Source organism: Vidua macroura, chromosome 3, assembly GCF_024509145.1.
Source record: "Vidua macroura isolate BioBank_ID:100142 chromosome 3, ASM2450914v1, whole genome shotgun sequence".
Lineage (NCBI taxonomy): Eukaryota > Metazoa > Chordata > Aves > Passeriformes > Viduidae > Vidua > Vidua macroura.
The window spans coordinates 89,965,115-89,983,933 of record NC_071573.1 but is presented as its reverse complement, the minus strand read 5'-3'; the positions used below and the strand labels follow the sequence as shown (position 1 = coordinate 89,983,933).

Here is an 18,819-nt window from a genome sequence, read left to right as displayed (position 1 = left end):
CAAGGAAATAGTGAGAAAGTACTATTCAGTGCAATGGGAGGTATTACTGACATATTAGTCATTGGTCTCACTCTTGCCAATATTTTTGGGAGTATTGTGGGTGAGGAAGATGTAATGTCTAATTTTTGGAGGATTGTGGACTGCTTCTTATCTTGAACAGCTCATCTAGCATGAAGCAGGCTTCTTCTCTCATCCTTCTCTGCCTGGCCTGTGGTATGTGTTAGAGCAGAGTTTCAGGCCTTATCTCAGTTTTGTGTGGAGTGTGATACTTCATATTTAGTATTGTGAGATCTCAGCCTTCCAGAGTACCATGAAGTATTTTTGGAGTGCTTGGTAGACAATGTTTCATTACCTTAGGTTCTGTGGGCCATGGCTATTTATAGAAGATACAGGGCAAAAAATAAAGTTGGCTAAAATGAATTATGGTACATATGCCTCTTTCGAGACCCAGAAGATAGATCAACTTGTCTACAAATTTTTTGGGAAGGAGAAGGGGATTTTAAAATATGATTTGAATGAGTATCTAAACCTCTGTTTATCTAGTTCCTTAAATGTAATACGATTTAAAAGGAGATAGGTAGTTTGTTAGAAAAAACCTTCAAAATGCATTTTTTTACAAAGGTCTCAAGAACATCTCTGAAGAATGGCAGTAAATTTTACAGTGGAATACCAATTAATTACTAGTTGTACTGGGTTTATGTGGCCAGGTTTTGGTAGTGAATGGGGCTAGAGGGTTAGGTCATGTGAGAAGCTGCCAGAAGCTTCCCCGATTGTCTGACAGAACTAAAGACAACTGGCTCCAGGAGAGAGTCCTGTGGCCAGGGCTGAGCCCATCAGCAGTGGTGGGTAGTACCTCTGGGATAACACATTCAAGAAAAGGGGGTGTAAAAAACTCACAATATCAGGTTCAGCCAGTGAAAGGAGAGTGAGAATATGTGAGAGGAACAGCTCTGCAGACACCAAGATCAGTGCAAAAGGAGGAGGAGGAGGAGGTGCACCGGGTGCCAGAGCTGAGATTCCCCTGCATGGTGAGGCAGCTGTGCCCCTGCAGCCCATGGAGGGCCATGGAGGATGCAGAGATCCACCTGCAGCCCATGGAGGACCTCATCCCAGAGCAGAGCCTGAAGTAGGCTGGGACCCAGTAGGAAGCCCATGCTGGACCAGGCTCCTGGCAGGACCTCTGGTCCCATGGAGAAAGGAGCCCACTCTGGAGCAGGTTTGCTGGCAGGATTTGTGACCCCACAGGGACTCACACCGGAGCAGGCTGTTCCTGAAGGACTGCATGCTACAGAAGGGACTATGCTGGAGCAGTTTGTGAACAACTGCAGCATGTGGGAAGATTCAGCATTGGAGAAGTTCATGGAGGACTGTTTCCTGTGGGAGGGACCCCACTCTGGAGCAGGGGAAGAGTGTAAGGAGTCCCCTTCCAAGAAGGAAGGAGTGGCAGGAATGTGTGGTAAACTCCCATTTCCTGTCAGCCTGCACCACCTGTGGGAGGAGGTAGAAAAACTCATTCAAACCTGGATGAGGGGAAGATGTTTTAAGATATGTTTTTATTTCTCATTTCCCTCCTCTGATTTGATTGGTAATAAATTACTTTTCCCAAGTCAAGTCTGTTTTGCCTGTGACAGTAACTGATGAGTAATCCCTCTGTGTGCTTGAATCCTTTGTTATATTTTCTCACTCCTGTCCACCTGAGGAGGGAAGTGATAGAATTGGATGGGCACCTGACATCCAGCCAGGGTCAACCCACAACACTGCCTGAATTCAGGAAAATCCAGAATTTTCAGTTGCCATATCCTGTGCTTAAAGGAACTAAAATACTTAAACTATTAGAAACTCTAACAGTATAAAACCACACATTTGTTATTTTTGTTTTCAAAAAATATTGTGAGAACACATCTGATTCCACCTACTTGTGCTTCGGCCAAATATGTACATGCACATGTACAAAGACATGTATGCAGCTTGGATCCTGTTTTCAATCACAGGGTTATGACTTTCTATTACAGCATCTCTGTTGATATGCCCTAGAAATAAATGAAGTTTTATGATCCTGTGTTTAGCTTCAAGAGTTAGAAAGCATATTGTGAATCAAACAAGGAGTTTGGTTACTGCATTTTTCACAAGCAAGCTGCTACTTCCTTGTAATTTTGGTTCAAGTTCTAGATAACCAGCTTTAATCTTGAATAAAAAAGAAAACTAATTTTTCATGTCTCTAACTGAGGTTGGTGGCCTGTGATTTTTCACAGTAGTATCATACAATGTTTAATGTCCTGAAAAAACGAAGATTAATATAATTCTTATTGCTATTTTCTTCTTTTGACATTTTTATTTTCTGGCATTCATGCCATTGTTCCTTTCCTGTAGAGTGGAGATAATTAATTAAACTGTTTCATTTTACTGGAGCATTGTGAAGATATATGCATGATACTTTGTAAAGATGAAGGTTAATGATGTATTACCTAGTCACTCTTATATTGCAAAGAGGGAGTGTTCAATTTGCTGGAAATGGTTATGATTTCAAAATTGTTCGTTCATTTTTTCTCTAATAGCTGCAGCTCTATACCAATTTTCAATTCTAAGAATTCTTGGCACACACCTTCAGTCTTCAGCAGGAAGGAAGTTACCATGAACACATTAGCAGTGAACTGGCTAAGCATGGTCTCCAGGCTGAGCATAGGCATATGGACAATTTGCACCAAAAAGAACTCCTCCTGTGCTCTGAATAACTGATTCAGGCATACCTCAGACCTCATTGATAAATACACTGTAGAAAAGCTTTGAAGAAATTATATTTTACCTTCAGAGAGGAATTTGTGAAGTATGAATGAAGTGTGCAATCATGTAGTCAGTGGGGAAAAAAAAGTCAAGTAACATCTACAAAGAAAGAAGGTAGAGATGCTCTGTTGGTGGAGTGGGGGAGGGAATGGTCATGCTCACAACAGGAACAAATGCAGAATGCAAAATAAAACATTTTCTAATTCAGGCAAAGCAATTAAAATTACTCTGCAAATGGCTAGGTTAAGAGTGCCTAAATGGTAAATTGTTGTTTTTCAGATTAAAAGATCAACTGCCAAATAGGAGTAGATGCATTACTCCTGAATGAATGGCTGTGCCAGTTGGCTTCATAACTACGGTGTTATCTCAAGACTTCTTTTCTATAAATTGTAATCTTACTCTAAACAGATACTGATTCCCATAGATTCTTTCACTTTTCTTGCTTAAAAAGTAACTCCTGACCTTGTGCAAAAAGAACCAAAAAAAGGCGGGAGGATATAACTCCAGTGTGATTTAAAAATACACAAAAGTAGTAAGATGACAAGACAAGTAATTAGAGTGTGGATGTAAAAATGCTTTCATAGTTGAAAACAAAGTCCTCCAGCAGATATCATTGTAGTGGAGTTTGTTACTGTTTTCAGATATTTTTTGAATGATTAATCTGTGAATGTAAAAAGGAAGAGTTGAAAGATAATGCAGTATTTCGAACAAGGGAAAGAAGGAATGCAGAATCAGTTTTTTTAAGGTATTATTCAGTTACTTCTTTAGTTAATAGCCTGGATCTGAGATTTTTATACAGATGGAAAGCTTTAAGGCAGCTCCTCACTTTTTGCTTTCCATTGCTACATATACTTGTGATACATGTTCTTTTTTCTTAGCAGTTATTAGTGTATGGTGGTACAAAATGCCCTCTTCTAATACTCTGATTTTTTACCTCTTTGTGCAGAAGTAACAGTTGCTGGTTATACACTCCTGTGCTGAAAAGCAATTTCTTTGGTACTGCAGTTTGATATCGCACTAGTTTTAATTATTGTTGCATATGCTACTGAAGCACATCTTAAAATCGTCAAGAACGTAGGGATTTATTTATTCAATAAATCTCCAAAACTGAAGTATTACTATATTCACAAAATTATCCTTGTGCTAGGACAGCTTTCTTGTCTTTGTGACTTCTTATGGCTCTTTAGCCCCTGTGTTCTAGGACTCTTTCTTTAGAGATGTGGTGGCACTCAGGCTGGCAAAGCCTCTTATTCATCCTGACTCAGTCTTCCAGATAAACTTACTGTAGTTTCATAGGCCATGTTGTTTTCTATCGCAGTTGATTGCAAATGGCAAGAAACAGGTTGTTTTCTAGTTGTCTGAGCTAGGCCTCTTCATCCCTTCTTGCTAGTGAAAGCCTCATGGGAGATGTTTTGCTGGAAGAAGGAAGAGGAAAGTTCACTCAAATTCAGCCTTGCTCGGGGTCTGTTATTGGTAAAGAAACAAACCCTTCACAGTCAAGCTTTTGAACTTCAGTTGATCATTGATATATTCTACATGTTTCTTCCACACATGGTGGTCATGTATGAAGCTGAGGACAGATAATGTGATGGCCATATACTGCATCAATATGCAAAGAAATATGTGTTCCTACTCTGTTAAAAGACATTGAAATTTTGGGATGATGATACATCCCAAATGATAATTCCAGAGACTTTATTTTCCTGGCTCTTTGATTTCTTTTCCAAATGATTTTAGGAGGTTCTTGAGTCTGGATTCAACAGTGAGCCTTTACCTTGGTTGCAAAGAACTGGTGATGAATGTTTCTACCAAGGCCAACCAGAAATTCCTTGATGGGGAGTGTGGACTAGGGACCTCCTGAGGTCCTGTCCAGCCTGAATTACCCTGTGATCCTGCAGAAGGGCTGAACCCAGGTAGAAGCTCGTGTTTGTGAGAGCCAGCCACTAGAGGGAGACAAGATAGTGTGGAATAAACAAATAGACTGTACAGATGTAAATTAGAGGTGTTTATGCTCTAATGTGCTGTAAATCTATACAATTACATTATTTAAAAAGCCTTTTGTATTTAAATGAAAGTAAAAGTAGGCACTTGGCAATCTTCAGGTCAGTGCTTTTAAGCACATACAACTATCCCCAGTGCAGTTTATAATGCTTGGGTGATAAGGTGGTTCTTTAAAACAACCTCCACCTGCTCAATTCCTCATGAATATTTTCTCTATTAGTCAGTTGGTTACATTTGGGTTTGGTATTTTACTTTCTCATTTCTTAGAGCTTTGTGGGTTGTTTTGCTCTTAGATTTTTTTTCTTACTTGTCCCCTTTATATTGGGTATTGCTGGCTACTACTTTAGGAAAGTTTTGATTCATACATCAGAAAAGGATATTTTTCTCATATTTTTAATTATAATTCCCTAATTGAATATTATCTGCTATTTTTATTCTTTAATTATTTAAACTTTACAAATCTGCAGGCTAGAATAACATTTTGGACAGCAAGCCACAATATATTTAACATCTAAGAGATAAAGGTAAAATTGAAATACCTCTATATAGATTAAAATCTCTATTTAAAAAAATTGTACATCAGTACTACTGTAATGTAAATAGGTGGCCAGCTTGAATTCTCCCTGAGATGTATAAAGACTGAAATAGAACTTCAAGAAGGTGTTATTTTCTCTTCTAGGCTATATAAAGCAAAAATGTAATAAAAGTGCAGCATATATTGGCAGTAAGATCTTATTTCCTGAATTCTGCAGTGGAGGACTATGTCATGGTAACAAAGTGTTAATATAGTAAAGAATGTTGTTGCTGCTTTCATGGGTTGTTAGGGGCCTAGATATTCACATTATTGATTAAATTGTGGTTTTGTGTTAAACTTACCATAAAATCACAAAGTTTTTTTTCCTTCCACCAATGACTGTAAAAATTAGCTTCAGTAGAACCACTTACTATCTGTATTTGTCTTCAGTTATTTGGAATTTATGATTTCATACTCTAGTTGTAGTGAAATAGAACTTTAAAGATTTTGAGTGAATAATTTTTATTATGTTTTGACACAATTGCATCCCATTCATAACATTATTCTATGTTGAATGGCAATACTTATGTAGTATAACTGTATGTTTCAAACAGTATGTTTCAAAATGTATTTTATATTCTACAAACTTAGCTCTTGGAATTTCTTTAATAACAAGCTTAAAGTGATTTAATTGTCAGAAGAAACATGAAAATGCATTTTTCATTTGTATGACTCATTTTTATTCCCAAATGTACCGTTTAATTTACATTAAATCTTTTCTTTCAATGCAAGTTCAAAGAAAAATACAGTAATGTGCAGTTGTTAGGGGTCTCAAGACAGTAAGTATATGGTCCAATGCCTACATACTAGGCATGTAGGCTTGAACTAAAAATTAATATTTAATTTGAATTTTAACCCCAAAGGCTAAAGAAAAGAGCCAGGTAAAGAAAAGAAAGCCAAGTTTATGAAATCAGAGTATAACTTTGTGCATAGCTGCAAAGTGATTCTACCAAAATACTGAGCTATATGTTAAGATGGTTGTTAGGAATTGAACAGCCTCTGAGGCAGTGATACATTGAAGACCAAGTTAAAAAATTATTCATGTTAGTTTCCAGAAATCAGCTTAATATCAGTGAGTCAAATATCAGGAGATCTACTCCTGTCATATAACTTCCTCAGTGTTTTTTTTTGCATACAAATTGCAACCTGGAGGAGAAGAGGTGTGTTGTTCAAATGGGACATAACTGTTATTGTAGGTGATATTCACATGAAGACAGATGGCTGCTGAGATCAGTGAGCTGCCTTGATCCTGGCTGAAGAGGATAGTCTGGGGTCCCTTTGTATTTTAATAAGCAATATGCAGAAGAGGTGTTTTGAGTGAATTTCTTTTATAGTAAAAATTTATACAGTCAGGCATGAGAATTGAAAGCATGACATCAGACTATAAATACATGGATTACTGGTGTTACATTTAAAGTCAAGCTGAATTAGTAGTATTCTTGTTGGTTGTATCTGGAAAAAGATTTTGTTTTAATTTCCTTTGGCTATTGTAGTTTGCTAATTAGCAGTGAGGAGTAAGACTAAAATAGCTGAAAATCCTGAGGACTTATGTTGTGGGCAGCTATTGTTCTTCACCATTTGGTTCCATATGAATAGTTGGAGCTGAGCCTGACAAGTAGGATTTTCTTGAAAAACCTCTATCACCTGGCCACGGAGTTTAGCATCATAGAATCATAAAATCGTAATACCTTTCTTCAGCTGAATGAAAATAGGCTTCAGTTGTCATTAAAATTGGGTTGTTTTTGGCTTTATAGCAATCACAGTATGTTTGTTAAGTCTGTGCAAGATTCTTGCTGTCATATATTATTATCTAAAGTTATGTTTTACAGGTGGGAATTTGTCCTCTGTTTCCTTCATGTCCTGTGTGTCCTGGTCACATTTGCTTATGCTTGCTAGCATTCTCTTCCCTTTTCTTGTGGAGTGCTTCAGAATTTTGAAAGCTCATTGGAGTCCTGTTGGTGGATTACTGACACACTGGTCTGCATGGTTTGGTTTTGTCAAATTTGTGCCTATTGACTACAGCAGTAGGAAGGAGATCTGTAATGGATTCTGAAGTGAGAGGACTGAGAAAGCAAGCTCACAGGGGTTGCATTTGATCATATTCCAAGGAGGAGAGTACCTAGGGACATGGCTTAGTGGTGGACTTGGCAGTGTTAAATTTATGGTTGGACTCAATCTTGAAGGTCTTTTCTAACATAAATGATTCTATGTTTTTGTGATCATACTTCAATAACTTCTTGCAGAGTCCTGTTAAATTCTGCCAGATCATAGGAAGGAACTGGGACAAGATTCCTTACTTGCTGTATCAGAAATAGAGATGATTAGCAATGCCTGTAAAGATGTAACTGTGGCTAGAGGGAAGTCCCTATTAGCATTGTCAGTGTTACTTGTGTTTAGTCTTGTGTACACAGTGATTCTGGAAAGACTGCAGAAAATTAGCTCATCTAATCAGAGCTAGAGATAGCTGGTTTTTTTCCTATTTAATTAAGCATCGTGAGATCAAATCAAAATTGTTTAAAGTTGTTTGCATCAGATAATGATTTTTATTAGGACTTGGATATAAATAATTGTATGGAATTGCTGTCATTAAAATAACATGCCATGTTGCATTTGTGGATGCTGCTGCATGATGTGATTAATAGTACAAGTTTTACAAAGCAGTTGATTAACCATTTCTGCTTTCCTGATGGATAAAAATTTACGACTTTGCTGCAAAGAGATTTACCAGTAACATCTACATTGTTCACAGTTCTCACACAAATACATTTATAGGTATTGCTGCTCTAACCTCTTTACTAAAGAAATACAGACTTTTTCCTGTGGCTTTTTCTCTTATAGTTTGTTTTACTTTTGGTTCCAAATTAGACAAGTAAACAAAGCACATCATAATTCTGGTTGATACATAAGAAGTCAGATGATGAAAAATCAGATGTGAACATAAGAGTACATATTCTACTTATTTCAGGAAAGTAAGATGAAAGTAATTTTTTTTTACCATTTCTGCCCATATGCTATATATGTAATCAACACTGAAAAGGTACTGTTAACTACAACTTTATGTAAACATAAATACATAAATACACTTGCACACCCCTTCCAAGGGTAGATGCTGCGCTGGTTCCTTTTAGCAGGTGAATAATCTGTAACTTCACTTGTTACTGCTTTCTTTCAGTTTGCATATATTTTCTTTTTTGACTGACACAGTGGAAGTTCTGAGCACTAGAAGGCATAAAAACAAAGCAAACCCTTTTTTTGCCTTTTACTTGTAAGAATTTATTTTAAGCAGTATTGCCTGACCTTTTAAACCCAGGGTGCTTACAGGATTATCAGTGAAGTTAAGAATGCTAAGGAAGAAATGTCTTTGGGACATAATTATGTTTTAATTATGCCCTCTAGCTAATGTTGCATATTAAACTCAACCATATTTCTGTGTATTTCCCTCTGAAACTTAACCTTTCTCAAGCCAAAAATCATCATATCAGTGTCTTACAGTTATCTAAGCTTATGAATATTGACAAAAATCTGTTTCACTTTCATTTTATAACTGTTTTTAAGAGAGTATTTTTGTTACAGAAACTTCTAATTAAAAAAGCACCAGTTTTTGCATAATAGATTCAAAGTCTTAAAGCAGTATTTCTTAAATGAAGTGGATCTGGTATAGACCCATTATTTTTCACCATATTTTTGTTTCATTGGTGTTATTCCAATGAAACTCAACTGAAGATAAGGTACTAGAAAACATTGAAGAGTATTAGACTGTAATATATATGAAGGCTATAGTGTGCCCATAAATATTTGAGGAATCACAGTAGTAAATGATATTAAAAATGTGTGCTCTTTCACTTCAAACTCAATCCCCATTTTCAGTTTTCCCAATTATTCTAGTTGAAACTGGAACTCTGCAGTCTTTGTTGTAACACCGAAGTTATGTTGGCGTTTGCCCATAATTATGCACTTCAAAGTGCTTTAATTTGTTCAGTTTTTTTTTTTAAATTTTTGTTAAAAATGTTTGATTTTCAGTTTTCCTCTTCTGAATTACATTAAAAGGGAAGATTTTGGGCAGTGTTTCAGCCTGTGGCGTATCTTAGGGGTAGAGAAGAGCTCTAGCTTTAATCTCTCTTCCAGGACATTAACAGTGCTGGCATAGTTTTAGTGATGTTTCACTGTGCTAGCTACTACAAAAAGAAAGAGGATCACTTTTTGTTGTTACATATTAGACACAGAAATCTGCATTTAATAATCTAATGTATGAGCTGGTTGGTGATAAAGTTCTTGCAGTGAAGAGAGTGAAAGCAATAATTATCTTTCCTGTACTAAAACTAATTTAGATCAGAATCTGCTCTCTTATGACTTGTTTTATTCTCAGCAACACACATTGCTGCAGATACTCCTTGATGTAGTGTCTTGTTAGAACTGCATGTATAAAAATGAATGGTGAAGCCAGACCTTTAATTTTCTAAGATTCCTTTTGTAGTTTAGAATCACTTGTCAGTCCTTGCACTCCATCATCAGTGTAGATGGACCGTACTTGTCAGAAGATGTTTCTGCTTTATTGGCCCTTGCAGCAGCAAGAAAGTCATTCCATGACATTTTAAGAAAAGTAATAGATGGATTTGCCTATGTGGCTGATAAAGTTCTAAGTTTAGGGATAATGAAGTATCTGAGTGTCACTAAATACAGAGCATTTAGCAGACTCTTTTGAATACCTTAACCATACAGCTCTAACCATCTGCTGAAAAATGCCTGCTGCACATTGCTGCACACACCACTTGGTAATGTATTTAAGCTCTTTGGCTATTTACCCCAAGTTCTGAGACAGGGGTTAGTGGTTTTTGAGATGCAAATCTTTTCATCCACATCTTTTTATTACCTTCCAGGACAAGCTGAATGATGCAGCAGGTCTCTTCCAGTTTTGTTCCTGTGCTTTTTGAACAGAAAAGTTTCGATAGAAATTTTTTACATCTTGATACTCTTAGTTGAAATAATGCTTTAAAATAATTTTATCAAACATTCAGATATCCTGGAGTTGTATAAACTGTTTTCAAAAACAAAACCCAGGATTCTGAATACTTTTTTGATAATGTCCATGTAATTGCTGTAGCATCATATAGCTGTCATATTCAGTCTATACTCAGCCAATAAATCATTGCTGTGTTTCATATTCAGTCACCCAGAAAAGCAGAATATTGTATCAAATGTGCACTCTGCTGATATATCACAATAAGCACGATGTAAATAAAAATGTACTTTTGCTTTCAGAATTGATTTAACATTCTGCTTTCTGTCTTTGAAATCTGTTGAATCTCATGAATAAAAACAGAACAGCTCTTCATGCATTGTTTGTTCTATGTGCAATTTATGTTTTGAAAATTTAATATTTTGATTTAGGAAAGGGAAATGATGATAGGGCTCAAGTATTTCAGTGGTGCTACTACTTCGTGAAAGAAGGCTGGATTCTAATTTTGTATGAAATGTACATTGCTATTTAGTTGTGAAATTGAATTCCATAGAATGTGATATGTGCTAGGCTTTTACATCTCCTTGCATCCCCTGTTAAGTCCACTTACAAAGAAGGAAAACCAAAATGTCCTCAAATATAGGGTTTTTTGTGGGTTTTGGATTTTTTTGTTTGTTCGTTTGTTTTCTGATTCCCTGTTTATCTTTTGGTCACCTGCTGTACATGTAGGAGTGGAAACATGTCTTTATGGCAAGTTTTGCTATTTAAATTCCAATTTTTTTTTTTTTATTTTTTTTTTTTTAATTTCATGTACTTAATGGAGTTGAATTTGGGTCATGAGAGCTAGGACGATACTAGTGAATTCTAACAAACTTCTTTTAAAAATATCAATTACAGTAGTTGGGCTTCTTCTTGTACTTTGTTACCACAGTTATTTCCCTGTTTTTAGAAGTTTACAGCAGGCACTGAAAATGAGATGTGTGTTACTTCTTCTGAGACAGAAGTTCTGAGAAAGTTCAGAGCAGTCTGGTAGTGGAGCTTCTTTATTCTTCTGTTCCCATTTTCTCTGCAGTCAAGTCATCTTTCAGCCAGAAAAAAAAATAAAAGGATAGGAAAATAGTCTTGTTTAATTTTGAAACAAGCTTTCTTTTGTTGAGTGCAGAAAGGCTCTTGTAGTAATTGCAGTCTAGAGTTGAAATATGTCTTGATTATAGTGCACTTTGCATAAGGTAGAATATAAAATGCTCTTTGTATGTAATCAGTTCTCTTTATTATGACAGCAAGGGCTGATACCTGGTTTTCTGCACTTCTGTTTGATCATTATCTTAAAATGTGTTTTTTGTCTTTTATTGTCCTATTAATAAATAAAAAAATCTGGTTTTACAGCAGAGTTTTTAGAGAGAGAATACCAGTGATCTTGAGCCAAACTGTGCTGTTAGGAGAGCTCCAATATCTGGTTTACTCTGTTCAAGACGGTTAATAAACATCAGCTATCCATGTACTGTTACGTGTTTCATTGCCTTGCTTTTGTCATTCTTTTATGACTGCCTCAAAAAAAGCTAAGTGTATATGTTTCTAGAGTAGACATAAGGAATACTTATCAGCCTGGGGAAATTTATTCATTACTCAGTCTCCCTGTAATTTTATTTTAAGAATGATTTGATTATTTTTTTATCTAGAAAATAAATTAAGTTTTTAAAATTTGCAATTATACTGAGGATTTGCTGACATCTTGAAACATGTGATTTGGACTTAATATCCTTTTGTTCTGTCACTGATCCTTGTCCAAGAGGTTTAACCATATTTCAGTAAAAGGCAAGGGGTTTTGTCACAGTTGTATCAAATTTTGATAACTGTGTCACTTTGGTTGAAGGGATCTTTTTCAGTTTTTCAGTCACTGAGTCTCTTTGAGTGATGCTGCCATGTTTGGAAATCTGAGGCTTAGAGTAAAATTGAAATAAAATTATAGAACATATTATAGAATTCTATAAAATTATAGAACATTATATATGAGAGTATTCTTATTTAGGGAATTGATAGAGCTTGAACTAGCAGTAGGAAATTAGTTTTTGGACTTTGGGTCCCTGGCCAGTCTTCTTCCCTCCTCTCTGTAAATCTGTGTGTAATACAGGGTGCTGTGGTATACATGTAGGTACGGATTTCTCTCAGTTTTGATACAGAAATTTCTTTTCTCCTTAATATACATTCTCTTTACACTTGGATTATAAACTGCCATTATGACCAATAGAAATCTAGCCTATATAGTCAATAGTGTCTAGAGAATGATTTTTTTAATGAGCCTCCAGAGGAAATGGAATTGCTCCCCAGACTCCTCTGATTTCATTGACCACCATTGGTGATAATGAGAGATGTCTGGATTTAGATGTTTGGAGTGGATTCTTATTTCTGCAGATGCAATTAGCTACTATTCTACTTCTGTTGAACTTTCTTAGTTATCAAAAGAAAATCAGAGCGAGGACCCCCTCCCTCTATTTCCCCCACCCCTCCAAAATCACAGCATCCCCCCAACAAGCCGCAAGTGTTGCATAGGAAATTTGCTCACCATGTGCTGAGCAATGCCCTCCCCCCTGCCCAGTCCCTAAGCAGTGATCAGCAGCACCCACACAGCTTAGAGCAGTTTATGTACTGAGCATGATTTCTGTGGTCTGGAATATCCCTTAGCTAATTGTCCTGTCAGTTCTTCCTTCCCAGCTTCTGGTGCACGTCCTCACTGGCAGAGCTCGGGAAACTGAGAAGTCCTTGACTCTGAGTAAGCATTAATTATAAGCAGCCAAAACATCAATGTGTTAACAGCATCATTCTCATGCTAAATCCAAAACATAGCACTGTACCAGCCACTGGAAAGAAAATTAACTTTATCCCAACTGAAACCATCAGAATAATTGAGATACAGAAAGAAATATTAAAATGTTTTGAAGTAGCTAATAAAATCTTTTTTAGATTACCAAGCTTGTGCCTCCAAACATGGAGGCATAAAGCCTTCATGTTATAGAGGAGGCTTTAAGATGTGCTGTGCTGATAATTTGATGCAGTATCTTGAGGCAGAAGACAGCCTGCTGTGGTTTATGTTTTACTTTTCCTTTTCAAGGTCTTGGTGCATGTAAATGTGTGAAAAAATTGTGTACATAAATTGTGTATTTAGCTAAATTATGTGAAGGCAAGCTTAGACTGCTGAAAATAAAAGCCTACGGTATCAAATTTTAGCTAGTTCATCAGCCACACACTTTATGCTCATATGGATAGTGTACAAGGTGTTTGATAGAAAAAATGTCTGATTTTCTTGTAGTAGATAAAACCATCTCCAGCACTAAGAGGTTCTTGCCTCATGTAGTTTGATAATCCTGGAACTGGAGGGGAAAAGGTTTTTTATACTGCTGTGAATTGGTCTGTGCTGACTGCTACACAATGTAGCAGTTTTCCAGCTCGCTTTTAGGTGACGTCTCTGATCTGTATCGTAGAGGTAGAAATTGGGCTACAGGATGGTAATTTAGGACAAATTTTTGTTGTTGGCAGATAGAGAAGCATTTATTTGTGCTCCTAAATACAACTGTGCTTGCAAAAAGATAATCTCAAGTTGAGGTTATTTTAAGAATGAGCTTAAAAAAAGAGAAGTTGCTTGGATAAAGATATGCCAACTAAGCAGTGTCAACAATAATGATTTGAGTGACTGCCTAGGAAATAAATGAGAAAGAGAACCAATTATTTCAGCAGATACATGACTGTGTGTGATAAATTTATGAATCTGAAGCTGTTATCTACACAGGCTCAACAATTTTAGACAGGAAATTACCCAATGACTGTTCAAAAAAAAAGGTGTTAAGCCATTACTTTGAATTTTGCCGACTTGGAACTAATCAGGTGGTCAGCCAAGAAGCTAAAGTTAGTGCACCATTTTGCTTAGTTAATAGACTTTAAATAAATAAATTTACCAGTACTGTAAAGAATAGATGCATAAAATCTTACAAGAATATATAAAAGTAGTTCTGACTGAAACATGAAAGTTTTGTGGAAGTGTGAACCTGAGCATCCAGGGCTTGCAAGATCTTTGAGCAAATTATTTTCCATCCTAATATGCATGCTGAATATCAAATTTGGTAACAAATTTTATGGGGCATCTAGTTATATTTACAGATACTAATCTGCAAATATGGCAAGTGATATAAGGAAGGTAGCTGTCAGTAATGACATGATGCCCATTGCTCAGTGACTGGAGTGGCTAGGGAATGTCATTTCTTGCAGCTCTCTTTTGAAAGTGTATTCTGTTATATCAAACTGATAATTATGGGGCAGACATGGCCTATGCTTTCCTGCTCTGTCTGTTGAAAATTTTCCTTCAAAGGAGAGCATACACGTGCCAAATGGTCCTTTTGAGGTACATCCTCATTCCATATCTAAAGATCTTGTATGCGTTTATGTGATCAGAACTTGTTGAAAAAAGCTTTTATTATCTGGATCATTTCCTATCTGGAATATGAGAATCTGGTATTAGGCTATATAAACAGTTGCAAATTTATAGCTTTTAGATGTCTGTACCTATACCTATCCCTTTTTATTTATACTATAATTTATAACTTTTGTGTCTTCTAATGAAGGCTATCTAGTACAGTACGTGTGTCTTTACTAACACTTGTTAGACAAATTAATCTGCATTACCCTGATACTCATGTGAATGTACCACATAAAATCAAAAGTTCCTTGCTACTGTACACTTACCTATACCAAGTGAACTGTCTCCCAAGCCTCCTTGGTTGTGGCTTTGGACTATTGGTTTTGTCCCACTTATCAGTACTCAGAGTTTTGTTTCTTAGAAGAGAAAGTTGTCTAAGGAAGCCTCAGTGTCACCAGGATACCCAGTACCACTGTTAGCACATTCAGTATGATACGATGGACGTGCCAGTTCATTACAGCAGACACTGGTGCATAAACCCTCAGAACTGCCCACTTGCCAGGTCTGAAGTGCTCTGCTGATGACATCACCTGCATCCTACAGCCCTGCCTAAAAAGAGAAGTCCCTAAAAAATGATGTCTTTAGTGATCAAGTTAAAGCTTGGAGAGTATCTCAGTGGGAACTGTCACGCAGAGTACAAGGGAAATGGACTTGCTCCTGCAGCATCATTACTGTTGAGCAAGTTCATATCAGGGCTCAATTAGACCCTCAAAATTTTATACAAAAATCACCAAAAATTTTGGTGATTTTTCGAATCACTTAATTTGAGCCTGACCTTTTACAGGTTGTTGCCATAATGCCCTTTGAATAGATTGCAGTTAGAGTAGATGGTAATAGTAGTTTTGCATGTTTTTAAGCTGTTTCTCTAAAATAGTTTAAAATAGTTTAAAACTTTAAAATAGTTTAAAACTAAACAATTAGAATGATCCTGCAAACATCTACATGCATGATATGTGCTGTCTGTAATTTATTTTGTTAAATGAATTTTAATTGAACCACTTCAATTTGGACCGTTAGAATAAATAGGAAGGAACAGATTCCTCTGCCTTCTTGTTTCTGCAGATTTCAAACATGTCTAATTTTACCTTGTTGCTTTTTCTAGCAAAACAGGTTGCTCCTCGTTTTTTTGGGTTTTTTTGGTTTTTTTTTTTTCCTTTATGCACATCCTAGAGTAATGGTATTAGGAAAGAATGAGGCTGACTATGGAGTTTACTCCCCAGTGTACAAGAAGGCTGTTCTGCAGGATGCATTTTCTGTAATGAAATGACCCAATTCATGACTTCTTCCCACTGAGGATGACCACACAGCCTGTCAGATATTGGCCCTGCTAAAATCCTGTTTCCTTGATCAATGATAAGAATAGCTGAATCACAAGGATGAGAGAGCTCTCTCAGTGATGTGTGTAACTGCACATGTGCCAACTGGTGCCACATAGCTGTGTTATTCTCTGCCATCTGCCACTGCAAAAGAGAATCAAACAGGATTACAAGAAAGCAGTGAGAAAATATCCAACCTGTCCCAAGGCTGTGTTGTGTTATTATGTAGCTGTTGTTTCTATTTACTGCAAGAGCTGCTTCTCAGCATAAAGTAATGAGTTAGGTACTAAAAGTAATTTCTGTGGGCATTAAGGCAAGTGATGTGAAAAGTACAGCTCAAGATTTTAGTATACAGAGCTGTTAGAGAGGGGTGTTAATTTTCTAGGAAACTAAGCAGTACATCCTGAAGCATTCGTGATTTGCTTTACCCTTGGGAAAAAAAAAAAAATTAGTCTAACTTAATTGCTTGCTCAAATATCCTTTGTTAGGAAGATGAAACGTGCTTTAATTCATCTTTTGAAAAGGAGGAAATATTCCAGAGCTTCTGGGTAGAAGAACAGGTGGCTACAGGATCCCAGATTCCATCTTCAGTTTAACAGGTTCATGCAGAGATTGGAAATTAAAATGCAGACATCTTTGTATTTGATCTTTGCTGTTTCTCAGGAGTAGCCAGATCATTTGCAGCTCCAACAGGAGCAGCAGCAGGACTTGGCCAGCAGCTGCTGGTGCCCTGTGAAGGGGTGGGGAGCTGTTCCCTGGCCCTTCTGAGTGTGAGCAGACAGCCAGAGAATTCTTTCTAATGTCGAGTTGGTAAGCCCAACTCTGTTGCTAGAAAAAGTGGTGTTCATTTGCTGTTCAACCAAGCAGTTCTTTTATCTCCTGAGCAAAAAGGTTGACTAGATAGGAAGGAGTATTCCCACCTGCTTGATCCTGCCTGTGGCTATGCTGAAAACTAAATGCTATTTTCTCTCTTTTCTTCCCCTTCTTGCTTTTTAAAAAGTCTTTTAAAGTAAAGTCACTTTGTCAAATGCACAGTATGGATTAATTAGTCAATGTTTGTTCAGAGCTTTGGATGTCTTAAGCCTTTTTAGGGATGAGTGCTGAATTTAGTCTTCTTGTATTGACTTGATTATGAGCAGCATCTTAATGGAGAATTCTCTTTTTTATTGTTTGATTCAGGTGCAATTTAGGATTTTATTCTCAAAGTTTGTGTATATTTTTATACACATCTATCATGTATATTTGCATATTATGTTACAGAGTTTTAACTAACTATATTTTCAAAATCATTGGAAAAAATACATTTATGTTTTTAGTTTGTTTTTGTCATCTTTAGGCCAGTCAAGAGATTTCATAGGTATATGAGTATTCTGAAGTACTATTTAGACATCCACAGGCCAAATAGAGAACTACTTTTATCAGTAGAAATGAGAATATTCTTAGAGTAGTAGTGTTAGCAGTGGTATGTTTGAATGATTTTTCTCAGTACATTACATTGTCTTCTATTAGTAAAATACCAGAGTCAGAGTAAAAAATGAATTTAAAATGGTTTTTGAGAAGAAAACTTAAATTCTTATAGGAATTGTCTATTATTTAGATGGAGAATTTGAGATTAATGCTATAATTTTGAATTGAGCAAGAGCAGAGTTGTTCCTTTTATGTATTGTCATAGCTCTTTTTTGAGGCAAAGAGAGACTGAAGAGATGGAATTCTAAATATGATACTTCATTATTTTATCATATTTGTGGTTTTTAGAACTTGAAGTATGTTATTTGAACAAATGTTCCTTGATGTCTTATAGTAACTAATACAATTTAATGAAATCTGTATATTAAGTAATCTGATTCCTCTACAGATTTTATGTGACCTATTACCACGTAAAAAATGACATGAACTCATGTAATTGAATGGTTTCCACAGGACTTATCTAAAATGATATATTGATAGCTGTGTTCTCAGCTGTAAAGATAATTGTTAGATTATATCAATATACTTTAGAAGATTTCATTTTATTAGAGGAGTTGGTAGTCTATTGGTAGACATAAGAGAAAATCCTTTTTATACAAGCAAAGTATACATCATTTTAGAATCTGAAAAATTGAACTTCAGTGTTGAAGCAAAGCTAGGTGTAGCATTATACTTTGGGAGAACAAGAACCCAGGTAAAGAAATCTCTATTTGTTTTTTCCCCTGATCAGGCAATCAATTGATGGACATTTGTGAAAGATTTTAAATTACCATGTTTTCTCCATTTACAAATACTGTGGGGTCCAGAATTTTGATCCTTATATCAATTTATCTTTAAAGCCGTTACAGAGTCAGCTGAAAAGACCTTAAGTCAGTGCAGTTAGGCACTTCTCTTGAGTTGTGTCTGTAAAGCACATTTACGTACAAATGTGAGTTTGTGTAATATAAAACTCAAAGCTAGCAGCAAGCAACTAGGTTTTTATTTGCCTCAGTTTGAGTATGTTTGGAAAATTTATTTTGTTATTCAATATTTCTATTTGCAGAGAAGGTAGAATTACTGACCAATCTATAAGAATTTATTCTTCTGTTTTTACTCAGTTTGACAAAGGATATGCTTACAGCATTCGCCACAGCTATGGGAAAGAAGGGAAGAGGACTGATTATACCCCATACAGCTGCATGAAGATTATCATGTCCAATCCACCAAGTCAAGGGGATTATCATGGTGAGTTCCTTAAGGGGAAAAACCCCAAGCA

General features: G+C 36.2%; 1 protein-coding gene across 1 annotated transcript in view; it reads left to right on the top strand.

Annotated features, from left to right (window-relative positions):
• Positions 1 to 18,819, top strand: part of PRIM2 (DNA primase subunit 2) — an 88,661-nt gene that overhangs the window by 57,259 nt on the left and 12,583 nt on the right. Inside the window, exon 10 of the mRNA XM_053973572.1 lies at positions 18,662 to 18,788. Within this exon, the coding sequence (XP_053829547.1) occupies positions 18,662 to 18,788 (127 nt within the window). The remainder of the gene's footprint in view (positions 1 to 18,661; positions 18,789 to 18,819) is intronic.